This window comes from Apium graveolens, chromosome 5, assembly GCF_009905375.1.
Source record: "Apium graveolens cultivar Ventura chromosome 5, ASM990537v1, whole genome shotgun sequence".
NCBI classification, from domain to species: Eukaryota; Viridiplantae; Streptophyta; class Magnoliopsida; order Apiales; family Apiaceae; genus Apium; species Apium graveolens.
The window spans coordinates 180441966-180455816 of record NC_133651.1 but is presented as its reverse complement, the minus strand read 5'-3'; the positions used below and the strand labels follow the sequence as shown (position 1 = coordinate 180455816).

Here is a 13851-nt window from a genome sequence, read left to right as displayed (position 1 = left end):
TCCGTGACTCATCTGTTTCTCAAAAAATATTTTTAATTCAAAATAATTTTTTATTCAAAAATTATTTTTAATTAAAAAAAATTAAGCTAAAATTATTTTTTTTTGAAGCACTTAATTTTTAATCTTATTTAAAGATGAGTACATAAAGAATTAGTAGCATCAAAATTCCTCCTTTCAATAAAGTTTACTACGGATTATGGAAAAGGAAGATGCAATTATTTCTTCGGGCAGCCAACCCTAAATATGCAAGTATTATGGCCAAAGCAGTTGAGCCCCCGATTACAATTGAATTAGAACATGAGGTAAATGGAGTTCTAATTCCTCATAGATAGTTTCTAAAAGATCCAGTTGATTATACGGACGACGAGAAAAAAGCTACAACATTGGATACTAGTCTCCAGCTTAAACTAGTAGAATCTCTAAACTTCGTGATGTACAAAAATGTTGTTAACTGTACAAGCGCGAAACAAATCTGGGACACTATAGAGGTTATCAATGAGGGGACTGAAGAAGTCAGAGAGAATCGACTTGAGATCCTAATCTCCCAATATAAACAATTTAGATCCAACCCTAGTGAGGGTATCTCTGAGGTCTTTCAGAGATTGAATAAATTGGTGAATGATCTGAATCTAAACGGTAAAACAAATACAAACTGGGAGATTAACAGGAAGTTTTTATTCACCTTACCTGAGCACCTGGAGCATAGGGTTGCAGCCATAAGGGAGTCTAGGGACATGAGTGAGGTCACCCTGGAGAGGATCTATGTGTGTTAAAGACCTTTGAATTGGAACAGATAATCAGAGAGATGCATGGAAGAGGTAAGGTGGTGAGCAGTTCCAGAGCACTTATAGTAGAATTACCAAAGGAAGTTGAAGTGAAGGCTGCTGCACCTTCTAAAAGTTCCCAGGAGTACGTTGTTCTAGAACCTGAACATACTTCTGCAAGTAGGAAGACGGTGAGTTCTACTCAATGGAAGAACTAGATCAGTTGGAAGATGAATCTCTTGCTTTGTTTGCCAGAAAGTTTGGCAACATGAGATTCAGAAGAAACACCTGCTACAAAGTTAAACCTACTTTCAGAAGGTTTCAAAAAGGTGGTTCTTTGAAAAATATTTTTAAAAGCGGCTACAAGACAGGCTTGGTTGACAGAAGCAAGTTTCGTTGCTTCAACTGTAATGAGCTAGGTCACTTCGCAACAGAATGCAAGAAGCCAAAGCAGCAGCAAGGAAGAAGGAAGGACTCTTATGAAGAGTTGAAAGAGAAGTATGATGCACTTATGAAGAAGCATCAAGGGAAGTCCTATCTAACAGAAGGCAGAAGCTGGGATGATTCTGATAATAATGATGAAGAAGAAGTTAGCAATCTTGCACTCCTGGCTTCATCAGATGGATCATTGTCACCAACTCGATAAGGAGAAAAAGAGGTAGATCCTTCATGCCCTAAAATGTTTAAATTTCTAGGTAAAGAATTAGACGACACAAGAGATAGGGTTAAGAAACTCATTCTCCAGAATAAAGTTTGAAAAGAAGAGAATGATGATTTAAAACTGTTAAAGAGAAAACATGATAAATTAACCGAGGACTTGGCTTTTCAAGTTAATAGAGTCAATTGATATGCTAAGGTTGAAACTATCTCAGGAACCAAATTGTGAAAGAACGAAAAAAGTGTCTGGGCTAGGCTTGTGTCGGATTTGGATCGAATTTAAGTAAATTCATATCCAAATTTATTTAATTTTTTCGGATCGGATTCGGATCGGATCGCGTGTCGGATAAATTATAGCTCAATCCATATCCGTCCCATTAGGATTTTCGAATTTCGGATCGGAGCTCCAATCCATTTAGATGTAAATATATAAAATTTCTTAAATTAAATTATTCTTGCTACATGCTGATTTCTAAAAATGAAAATATAAAATATTTGAAAATTAAAGTTATCTAATATTGCAAATATACAATGACATAGTCACCTGACCCATCAATTACGGTATTTGGTGGGAGTTAGAACTCTAAGACTCAATTATTATTTAGAATTTAGAAGGGTTATTAGATTATAGAATAATTTATAATATAAAATATTTATTTTATTTATTAATTACACAATAATTTTGTAAGTTTTTTTTAAAATTACCAAAAGTTATGAAAAGTAACTTTAAGAAAATTAAAATACTTGTAAAATTAAGTGTATAATGTGCGTAGAATCAATTTATCAAAAAAAATCTCTCGAAATGGAATAAACTAATTATTCAACTTATCACACAAGCACCATCGAAAATGAACGAACAAAGAAAAATATTTGTAAAATAAAGTGTATAAAGCTAAAAATGTGAGAAAAAAACCTGATATCATCTTTTTTGTCGGGAGAATAGCATTAAAAAAAGAATGAACGAAGAAAAATAAGAAATGATACGACGTGTGTTTAGATGAATGTGCAAGCCATTCAAAGACTTGTGTCATCGAATTTCAATTTATTTATTTTTGCATATTGAAACGAGTCAATCGAAAGTTATGAATTTTAAAATATAGCACCGATATAGTTACATCACAAAAATTTGCACATAGATTCAGTTTTGAGGATTCATATAGCGAAATTAAATTATTAGTAAATTGATTATATAAAATTTCACTTTTTTACGGTTAAATATAGATATTTTCTGAAAGTTACATATATAACCGGCAAATATATGAATGTATTTGAATATTTTATGTATCAGGTTCAATATATAAATTGCAAGGAAGAAATATTAAGGAATTTAAATTTTATGAAAATTTTGTACTTGGAAACTTAAAATATTTAAATATATAGATTTTATTATATATATATGTATATATATTATAAGCCGGATCGGATTTTTAACAGATCGGATCACGTAAAATCCATATTCGCTTCTTATTGGATCGGATCCTTATCGGATCGGATTTTTAGCGGATCGGACATTTTTTTATACAATCCATATCCATTTATCAAGTTCCGGATCGAATCGGATCGGACCTCCGCTCCATTGACAAGCCTAGTCGGGCCTATAAGAATTCATCTCAAATAGTCAAAGACTTAGTTGACCAACAAGAGATTAAAAGAAATGTTGGAATAGGTTTTAAATATAATGAATCTGTAGGCAAGGCTAGTAATATTACCCCATTCAGAGTAAGTGCTGAAGAAAGGGGTATTCGACATATACTCAAGGACACACATAAGCCTTTATTCATTACTCCTATTGCTGAAACTTTTCTTGAGAGCACAATAATGAGTAATTATGAAATTAAACTAGAAGACCTCGAGGAAAAGGAAAAGAGGGAAGTTAGCACCTAGAAGACTAGCAGATGATGTGGGCACTTCTTGTTTACCCAATCCTGAATAGGTGCAAGTAACTTAAAAATGGATCATAACAGACCTAATAAGTTTGTTAATAGTAGGAGAAGTAATAACCAATATCATTCTACTGAGAACTTTAAAACAGTTAATGAAGTTGAAGTAGATACTGTTAATACTCCTACTATTATAAATACTTTTGTCTGCGATTGATGCATGTCATAAACCATGTGGTGTAGGTAATTATATGTTATGTGCTTTTATTGTTATGTCAACATATTTTAAAAGTATGCATGCTGCTTATAACAATACTACACCTAGACAACACATAAATCACAATATTTTAAAAGTATGCATGCTACTTATAACAATACTACACCTAGACAACACATAAATCACAATCATGCTAAATCAAAGACTGCAAGTCCTCTTGCTTCACAGAAGGAGACATTTTCTCCAAAGCCTGTACACAAGGTTGTTAAGGCTGTTTACATGGAGACATGTTCAATCTAGAAAAAAGCTGACACTGTCAAGTTAGATATTGTTGTTAAACCTAACAAATGACAATTCTTTAAATATGCCCGATGATGTGGATCACACCACAAAGAAACAAAAACAAGAAGAAAAGGATATTTCAACGAACACGATCAATCCAGAAACGTGAACTTTGAATCTCAAATTCCTTAGATCAATCCAGAAACTAAGTAATTTGAATCTAACCTTCAAAACAATCCAGTAATTGAAGTTTAGAAGAAAGAAAACTAATCATAGTTTATCTCAAAACATAATCATCACATATATCTTAAAAAATTACATGAGAGGGGTATTTATAGGCTTAACCAATAACCTAAACCCAACAGAATTCCAAGAGAAATTCAATATCAGCTCGAATTAGCCAATATCTGAATCCTTTCAGGAAACAAATTTAAAATCCAAATAGAAAACATATAAAAACAGAATCCAAATAGGAAAATAAAATCCTAAGTGCTTAAAGCAAGAAAAACCCTTTCAACTGAAAGGTAAAAACTTGCAAGCCAAAAGTCGAATTATTAATTATATAAGCCAAAATAGGCAGCCCATGCTGGTTGTTGAGCTGAGTGGCAAAGCTTCATCCGTTCCTTCATCATGCTTTGTTGTCCAAGTAAGCTTTGTTACCCATATTTGTCTCTTGTCATTGTCAAACCCCATTGTAGTGAGCAACAGATTAATAGGTTGATCCTCAACCAAATTTCCTTTCATATTCCCATCATTCTCCCCCTCATCAAAAAAATTTGCCCTCAAATTCACATCATCCAAGTAAGGAGAAAGGTCACCCACATTAAAAGTTGCACTAACACCGCCAAAGTTACTTGGTAGATCTATCTTGTAAGCGCTATCTCCATAAGCTTCAAGTACCTCAAATGGACCATCTGCCCTTGGCATAAGCTTGTTCTTTCTTTTGCTTCGAAACCTTTCTTTTCGCAAATGAACCCAAACAAGATCTCCAGGTTTGAATACAGGTTGCTTAAGCCTCTTGTCGGCTCGAGCCTTGTAAAGTGCATTCATCTTCTCAATCCTCTCTTTTACTTGCTCACAGGTCTTCTTAAAGACATCCAAACGATTCTTGGCATCAGTGTGAATATCATCTTTGTGTAAATAAAGCAAATCAATTGGAAGAAATGGGTTAATACCATAAACCACTTCAAAAGGAGAACGGGAGGTAGTAGAAGAATGAGATCGATTATAAGCAAACTCGGCATGACATAACTTGATATCCCAATCCTTTTGAGTCTTGCCTACTAATCCACGAAGTAAGGTACCTAAAGTCCTGTTAGTCACCTCAGTTTGGCCATCCGTCTGAGGATGATGAGATGTGCTAAATAGCAACTTAGTTTCAAGCCATCTCCATAAACACTTCCAAAAGTGACTCAAAAACTTTGAATCTCGATCAGAAACAATGCTTCGTGGAATACTATGCAAATGAACAATCTCCTTAAAATAGAGATCAGCAACATGTTATGCATCATCCGTTTTAGTCATTGGAATATAGTGAGCCATCTTTGAAAAACGATCAACGACAACCATTATAGAATCCTTCCCTCTTTGCGTTCTTGGCAAACCAATGATAAAATCCATACTTACACTATCCCACAGAACTTCAGCAACAGGAAGTGGAGTATACAAACCCTTAGAAAATGTACTTTTGGCCTTTTGACAAGTAGCACATCTAGAAACCACTGATTGAACATCTCGAATCATTCGAGGCCAGAAAAAACTCTCATTTAACCAATCCAAAGTTTTATGCACCCCAAAATGGCCGGCAATAGCACCACTATGTACTTCACGAACAAGTAACTCACGCACACCACAATTAGGAATACAAAGCTTATTCCCCTTAAAAAGAAACCCATCTTGAATGGTGTAATTCCGAGTTGGAGAACTGAATTCTTGTGCAAAATCAACATCAGATGCATATAAGCCTTTAAGAAGCTCAAAACCAAGAATTCGAGCATCAACCATAGCTAACAAATATGCCCTCCTTGAAAGAGCATCTGCCACGACATTAGACTTTCCTTCTTTGTATTTTGAGGAAAATATGAAAGATTCAAGAAATTCCACCCATTTAGCATGACGATAGTTCAACTTTTGCTGTCCATTAATGAACTTTAGCGCTTCATGATCAGAATATAGCACAAAAGGTTTGGGATGCAAATAATGCGACCAATGATCCAATGCTCGGACAATAGCATAAAACTCACGATCATAATTCGAATAGTTGTGTTTTGCGCCAGTCAGCTTTTCACTAAAAAATGAAATAGGTCTTTTTGCTTGAATCAACACAGCACCTATACCAACTCCACTTGCATCACACTCAACCTTGAATAGTGTATTGAAATCTGGTAAGGCTAAAACTGGAGCATTACAAAGCTTTTCCTTAATCTCATTGAATGCCTTTTGAGCTTTATTAGACCATTCAAACTCACCCTTTTTGAGTAGCTCGGTAATAGGAGCCATAATAGAAGAAAAGTTTTTGATAAATCTTCTATAAAAAGAAGCCAATCCATGAAAACTCCGCACCTCATGAACGGTTTGAGGAACAACCCAGGAAGAAATAGCTATAACCTTTTCAGGATCAACTTGTACTCCACAATCAGAAATAATATAACCAAGAAACGAGATACGCGATACCATAAAAGAACACTTCTCGAGTTTACCAAAAAGTTTCTGGTCTCGCAACTTTTCAAACAAAAGTCTAAGGTGATGCATATGCTCAAATTTATCTCTACTATAAACCAGAATATCATCAAGATAGACAACGATAAATTTGTTTAGGAAAGGACGAAGTACCTCATTCATGAGCCGCATAAAGGAGCTAGGGGCATTGCAAAGACCAAAAGGCATCACCATCCACTCATATAATCCTTGTTTAGTTTTAAAAGCTGTTTTCCATTCATCACATTCACGAATCCGCATTTGATGATATCCACTTCGAAGATCAATCTTAGAGAAAATTGTCGCACCATGCAACTCATCAAGCATATCTTCTAATCGAGGCATAGGGAAACGATATTTGATGGTAATGTTGTTCACCGCTCTAGAATCAACACACATTCTCCATGTTCCATCCTTCTTTGAAACTAGCAAAGCGGGAACCGCACAAGAACTCATACTCTCGCGTACAAGACCTTTTTTAATCAAATCTTCAATTTGTCTCTGAAGCTCTTTAGAGGCCTCTGGATCACATCTATAAGCAGGTTTATTAGGTAAAGGAGCACCAGGAATAAGATCAATTGCATGCTCGATTCCTCATACTGGAGGTAAACCAGTAGGTAACTCATCTGGAAAAATATCACCAAATTCAGCGAGCAAATCATGAAGAAGTGGATCTGAATCGCCTTGATTAGGAGTTATTTTCTTTACAAACAAAGCATATGCTATACCCCCATTTGTAGCCGCCTCCTTTTCAAATTCTTTTCCTGACAAAAATAAGCTAGTTTTCTTCTTTGAATCACGCATATGTTCATAATACTCATTAGGAGACAAAGGTTGAAGTTTAATACGTTTACTCCCAACTTGTACCGAATAAACATTAGTATCACCTTCATGCATTACCTTTCTATCAAACTGCCATGGTCTTCCAAGTAAAAGATGACATGCACTCATAGGAATCACATCGCACAATAACTCATCCTTATAACTACCAATCGAAAAACTCACCAAGGCTTGCTTTTTCATGTCTAAACCCTTCGAGTCATCAAGACAATTCAACTTATATGGTTTCTCATGAACACGAGTTGGAAGATTTAGCTTATTGACCATGTTAATGGATGCAACGTTCGTGCATGATCCACTATCAATAATCATATTGCAAGTCCGATCCCCAACTTTACACCTTGTGTGAAATAAGTTTTCTCGTTGATCAGTATTTGGTGTAGTCTCTTTGTGTAAAATCCTACGAACAACAAGCAAATTAGCATCATTCTCTGCATAAGCAAGTTCATCTCCGTTATTATTGACTAATTTCTCTTGAGTCACTTCTGGGAGAAATTGTAAGAACTGTTCCTCTGCATCCCACTCCATGTATTGCTTCATAGTAAGAGTTCTTCTAGAAGGACACTCACTTGCAATATGTCCTTTACCTTGACACTTAAAACACTTTCGTCGACTATCGAACTCTTCTTTAGACACATACACTTTCTGCCTTTCAACCTTCTTCTTGGCCGATGAAGAAGTCTCTGGTTGTGAAGTAAAGCCAGTCGATTGACTTTTCAGCGAAGCTTGTGTAGAGTCATCGGAAAAATTAGATTTAAACTGTCCAACCCCTTTGGAAGTACCAGACCCAAACCCTTTAAAATTAGATTTCGGTTTCTCCTCTTCTTGATGAGATTCTATTTTCATAGCTAGCTTGTAAACATCATTAAACGAGCTATATGAATGTAATTTTACCTTTTTAGCAATAGATCATTTTAATCCACGAATAAACCTTGCAATTTTCATTGTTTCTTTTTCCGCCAAGTCACAAATTAAGCATAATCTATCAAATTCAGCAACATACTCTGAAACACTCATTGTATCTTGAGAAAGGGAGGTGAGCTTCAAGTATTGTACCTGTGCGTAATCATCCGGAAGATACCTTGCACAAAGTTTTTTCTTTAAAGTTGTCCAAGTCATGATCTTTTCTTTTCCAGATCTAGCTCTTCTTGCCTTCAGGTTCTCAAACCATAATCCTGCATTCTTTGTAAGTCTGATCGTAGCAATTTGAAATCGTGTCTTATCATCAAACCGCTTATAATCAGAAATCTTCTCAACTTGTCGAACCCACTCAAGAAAATCGTCTGGGCTGCCTAATCCTGTAAAATCATCAAGTTTAATCCCACGGTCATCAATTTTAAAGCTTTTCTCTTTAGGTGAAACAGAATCACCCGAATCAACAAGTTCATCATGTGTCTTGTCATTTTGCACCTTAAGTACAAGTTTACCAACCGCTTTCAATCTAGACTCTGTTGAATCAGCAAGCTTTTTCGTTCGTACATCTATATTCTCCAATTTTTTAGTTAATTTTATGAGTAATTCATCGGTAGCCATATGAAAAATATGAAGGGGAAAAAAAATTCTGATGAACAGTGCACGTGAACAGTAACATGTGAACAGTAACCCGTGAACAGTACCCAGGGAACCGTACCCGTGAATAGTAAAAAAAAAATTTTATTTTTTTTCAGAACCTAGATCTCCCAACTATTAGGAAATTGGAGGAAAAAAAAACCTTGGCTCTTGATACCAAATTGATGTGGATCGCACCACAAAGAAATAAAAACAAGAAGAAAAGGATATTTCAACGAACACGATCAATCCAGAAACGTGAACTTTGAATCTCAAATTCGTTAGATCAATCCAGAAACTAAGTAATTTGAATCTAACCTTCAAAACAATCCAGTAATTGAAGTTTAGAAGAAAGAAAACTAATCATAGTTTATCTCAAAACATAATCATCACATATATCTTAAAAGATTACATGAGAGGGGTATTTATAGGCTTAACCAATAACCTAAACACAACAGAATTCCAAGAGAAATTCAAAATCAGCTTGAATTAGCCAATATCTGAATCCTTTCAGGAAACTAATTTAAAATCCAAATTCAAATAGAAAACATATAAAAACAGAATCCAAATAGGAAAATAAAATCCCAAGTGCTTAAAGCAAGAAAAACCCTTTCAACTGAAAGGTAAAAACTTGCAAGCCAAAAGTCGAATTATTAATTATATAAGCGAAAATAGGTCAGCCCATGCTGGTTGTTGAGCTGAGTGGCAAAGCTTCATTTGTTCCTTCATCATGCTTTATTGTCCAAGTAAGTTTTGTGACCCATATTTGTCTCTTGTCATTGTCAAACCCTATTGTAGTGAGCAACAGATTAATAGGTTGATCCTCAACCAAATTTCCTTTCATATTCACATCACCTGACCCAATAAGTTTTGGGTTCTGAAGAAGATTTAATCCATTTGATGGTTGTAGGGAGTGAAAAAGGTTAACAAGGTTAAATGGATCATGGACAATGGATCTTCAAGACATATAACCGGAGATAAAACCCTGATATCAAATGTGGTTGAGAGAGCTGGCCCAATCATCACCTTTGGAGATAACAGCGAAGGATTGACTACATGATATGGCATTTTACATGCTGAAAATGTTATTATTGAAAATGTATCTTTGGTTGAAAGAGTCAAACATAATCTTCTCAGTATCATTCAATTTTGTGACGAAGGATACATTGTCAATTTTAATAAAGAGAAATGTTTGATAGCGCATACGAAAGATGTCAAGCTTGCTCAATGAGGAGTAAGGAAAGGGCACTTGTTCATAGCAAATCTCAACTTAAAATCTGAAGATGAAGTAAATTGTTTGTACTTAAAGGCATCGTCAGAAGATAGTTGGCTATGGCACAGAGGCTCTCACATCTAAACTGTAAAATATTGAATTCTTTAGTAAAAAGAGACTTAGTGAGAGGATTGCCTCATATGGAATTTACATAAGAAGGACTGTGCGAGGCATGTCAGAAAGGAAAGTCAAGGAAAGTAAGTCACAAAGACACTGACAGTTCTTATATTACTGAACCACTGCAACTGTTACATATGGATTTATTTGGTCCAGTTAATATCTTATCGCTATCGAAGAAAAAATATGCCTTAGTGATTGTGGATGACTACACAAAGTACACATGGGTTTTATTCCTAAACTCTAAGGATGAAACTCCACAACTGGTGGTTGATCATATCAAGATAATTGAGTTAGATTATAAACTACTCGTCTGTGCAATAAGGTCATACAATGGGACATAATTCAAGTTATGCGATTCTGATTGACTTTTGCTCAGACAAGAGGATAACAAGACAATACTCAGTGCCAAGGACTCCGCAACCGAATGGAGTAGTAGAAAGTAAGCATCGTACCTTGATTGAAATTGCAAGAACGATGTTAAGTGAATCAAGGCTCCCTATCTACTTTTGGGCTGAAGTAGTGAATACGGCGTGTTATACCCAGAATCGAACTTTAATCAATAAAGATGACATGAAGAATCTCTATGAGTTAATGGCTGAAAAGAAACCAACACTCAAGTAATTTCATGTATTTTGAGCCAAATGTTATGTGTTTAAAGATGGAGATGTATATCGTGGCAAGTTCGAGGCCAAGGCACATGAAGCTATTTTTGTTGGTTATTCTAGAAGAGCATATAGGGTGTATATTATTGATGAGCACAAAGTAAAAGAAAGTGTCAATGTTACATTCGACGATACTAAACTCCCAAGTATCCAAACTGAAGATCCATCCGAGTCACTAAAGTTTGATAACTATTCAGACTCACATTCCAATGATGAAGGAGAACCTTATGCTGTAACAGGACATAATGATGACAATAATGATGATAATGATCCAGGTAATAGTGGTGGAAATAATGGAAATACTGGAGATACTACTAATGCCAGTGGTGGATCAACAAATGATCCTGATAGCAACTCAGGGGGAGATATTGGATCTACTAGCACCACACAACATCAACTTACATATCAAGACGGATCGTCAAGATCAAACTTACCTAGGGAAAGGGTTTGGAGCAGAGAGCATCTGTTTGAATTGATTATTGGTGATCCAGATGTTGGGGTCAGGATTAGGAGTGCAACCCAGAATGAATGTCTATTTTCAGTTTTTCTATCTCAAGAAGAACCGAAGAAAATTGAAGATGCACTAAGTGATCCAGATTGGGTTCTTGCCATGCAAGAAGAGATCAATCAGTTTGAGAGACAAGAAGTATGGATACTGGTACCCAGGACAAAAGATAGATATGTGATTGGCACTAAATAGGTATACAAAAACAAGTTAGACGGTGATGGCATTGTTACAAGGAACAAGGCTAGACTAGTTGCAAAGGGTTACTCTCAGGAAAATGGAATTGATTATGATAATACTTATGCACCAGTTGCAAGACTTGAAGCTATTAGAAATTTTCTGGCATTCACAACACATTCCAATTTCAAAGTTGAGCAAATGGCCATTCTGAATCGAAAGTTAGAAGAAGAAGTGCATGTTGAGCAGCCCCATGGCTTTGAAAATCCCGAGTTTACTAATTTTGTATATTTCTTATTTAAAACTCTTTTTGGACTCTAGCAAGCACCAAGGACATGGTATGACACTCTATATGTGTTTTTACTTGAAAATGATTTTACTAGAGGTGTCATAGATAAAACTCTCTTTTATAAATTGCATGATAAAGATATGATATTTGTTCAAGTTTATGTTGACGATATTATATTTGATTATATTTAAAAAACTTGTGCAAAAGATTTGCTATGTTAATGCAGGGTAGGTATGAGATGAGCACGATGGGTGAGCTGCCATTCTTTCTTAATTTGTAAGTTAAGCAAAAGAAGATGGGATTTTTATTTTCCAATCAAATTACGTAAGGGGTCTTTTGAGGAAATACAGTCTAGAAGATTCTTCATCGGCAAAAACCCCAATGCCAACAACCACCAAGCTTGATAAAGATAAAACTAGTAAAAAAGTTGATATCACAAGCTATAGAGATATGATAGGCTCATTATTGTATTTAACCAGATATAATGTTTGCAAAATGCTTATGTGCGAGGTTTTAGTCTGTTCCTAGGGAATCTCATCTTATAGCTGTTAAGCGTATCTTTTGATATCTGAAGGGTGCACCAAATCTTAAAATTTGGTACCCTAAAGATACCGTTTTTGAACTAATAGGCTATACAGATTCAGATTATGCAGGTAGCTGTTGTGCACAAATCTTGTAGATAAGGAATCAGCTAAATGACTACGAATTTGTGTTGAACAAAATTCTAATTTTCTATGACAACACAAGTGCTATAGCCATCTCCACAATCATGTACAACATTCGCGAACCAAAACACATCGACATACAATATCATTTTATTAGGGAGCATGTCATGAATGGAAATGTGGTGTTACACTTTATACCCACAACAGATCAGATAGCCCACATCTTTACAAAATCACTTGATGAATCCAGTTTCTCCAAGTTGGTTAGTGAGTTAGGGATGTTAAATGGTGGCTAATTTTACTTGTTATGAGTTGATTTGAGTTTTTAAATATTAAATGCCTATATTTAAAGAATTTATAAATTTCGAATCAACAGGATCCTAAGACTTATGAATATTTAGAGAAATTTTCTTGAGAATAAATTAATATTCTTTTTTAGATAATTTTCAAGTATAGCATAAGCACTTATTACTATTTTTAATATATATATAATTATTATTTCATAGTTTTGATTAATTAATAATAGATTAGATATTGTAAAAATATTTTAGTTATTTATTTATTGTTAATATGACATTTTTTAGTTTCTCATATGACATTCTGATTTAACTCGGTATGATATTTAAAATGTCATACCGAGATAAATATAAAATGTCATACCGTGTCAATTAAAATGTCATACCATGACATTTCAAATGTCATACTGAGACATTCTAAATATCATACATACCGACTTTTATTCTAAACTAGGGATTTTTGCCCGCGCTACGCGTTCTAAATATATTTAATTTTTTAAAAAATATTAAATAATATAAAGAGAAATATTTACGTAAATTTTCAGTTAATGAAAAAAATGTACGCGGATATACTTTTTCAGGTATGTTAGAAAAATATATGTTGTGTTGTCATAATTTTTGTTTTAAAACATAATTAACTAATTTTGATTTTTGTTTGTAATAAAATCAGCGCATGTTTCACGTTTTTTCATATGATATAGATTAATTTTAAGGTATATTACAATTTTATTAAGAAAATGATTTAAGAATAATTTATTTAATTAATAATAAAATAAAATAATCTCAACATGTGTTTTTTAATTTGTGTTGATTAATTTATAAAATGTGATAATTATTAATTTATACCCATATAAATATTCAAATTAAAATATAATTTGTTCTTATATTATTTTAATGATAAAACGTAAAATTTAATTTAATAATCTTTACAAGGTTTCAATAGCATGTATATTGTAATATTTTATTTAAAATAATTTAG

The 13851-nt window shown here is 34.1% G+C and overlaps 2 protein-coding genes across 2 annotated transcripts; both read left to right on the top strand.

Annotated features, from left to right (window-relative positions):
• Positions 1-431: 431 nt before the first annotated feature.
• On the top strand, positions 432-1410 carry LOC141660501 (uncharacterized). The gene is made up of 2 exons (XM_074467487.1): positions 432-764; positions 949-1410. Exons 1-2 carry the CDS (start codon positions 432-434, stop codon positions 1408-1410), a joined length of 795 nt encoding a protein of 264 aa, XP_074323588.1.
• Positions 1411-10608: 9198 nt separating this feature from the next.
• On the top strand, positions 10609-12191 carry LOC141660500 (uncharacterized). Its single transcript, XM_074467486.1, has 4 exons — positions 10609-10717; positions 10937-11598; positions 11641-11907; positions 12138-12191. The coding sequence occupies exons 1-4, from the start codon at positions 10609-10611 to the stop codon at positions 12189-12191; spliced, it is 1092 nt and encodes a 363-aa protein (XP_074323587.1).
• Positions 12192-13851: the final 1660 nt, after the last annotated feature.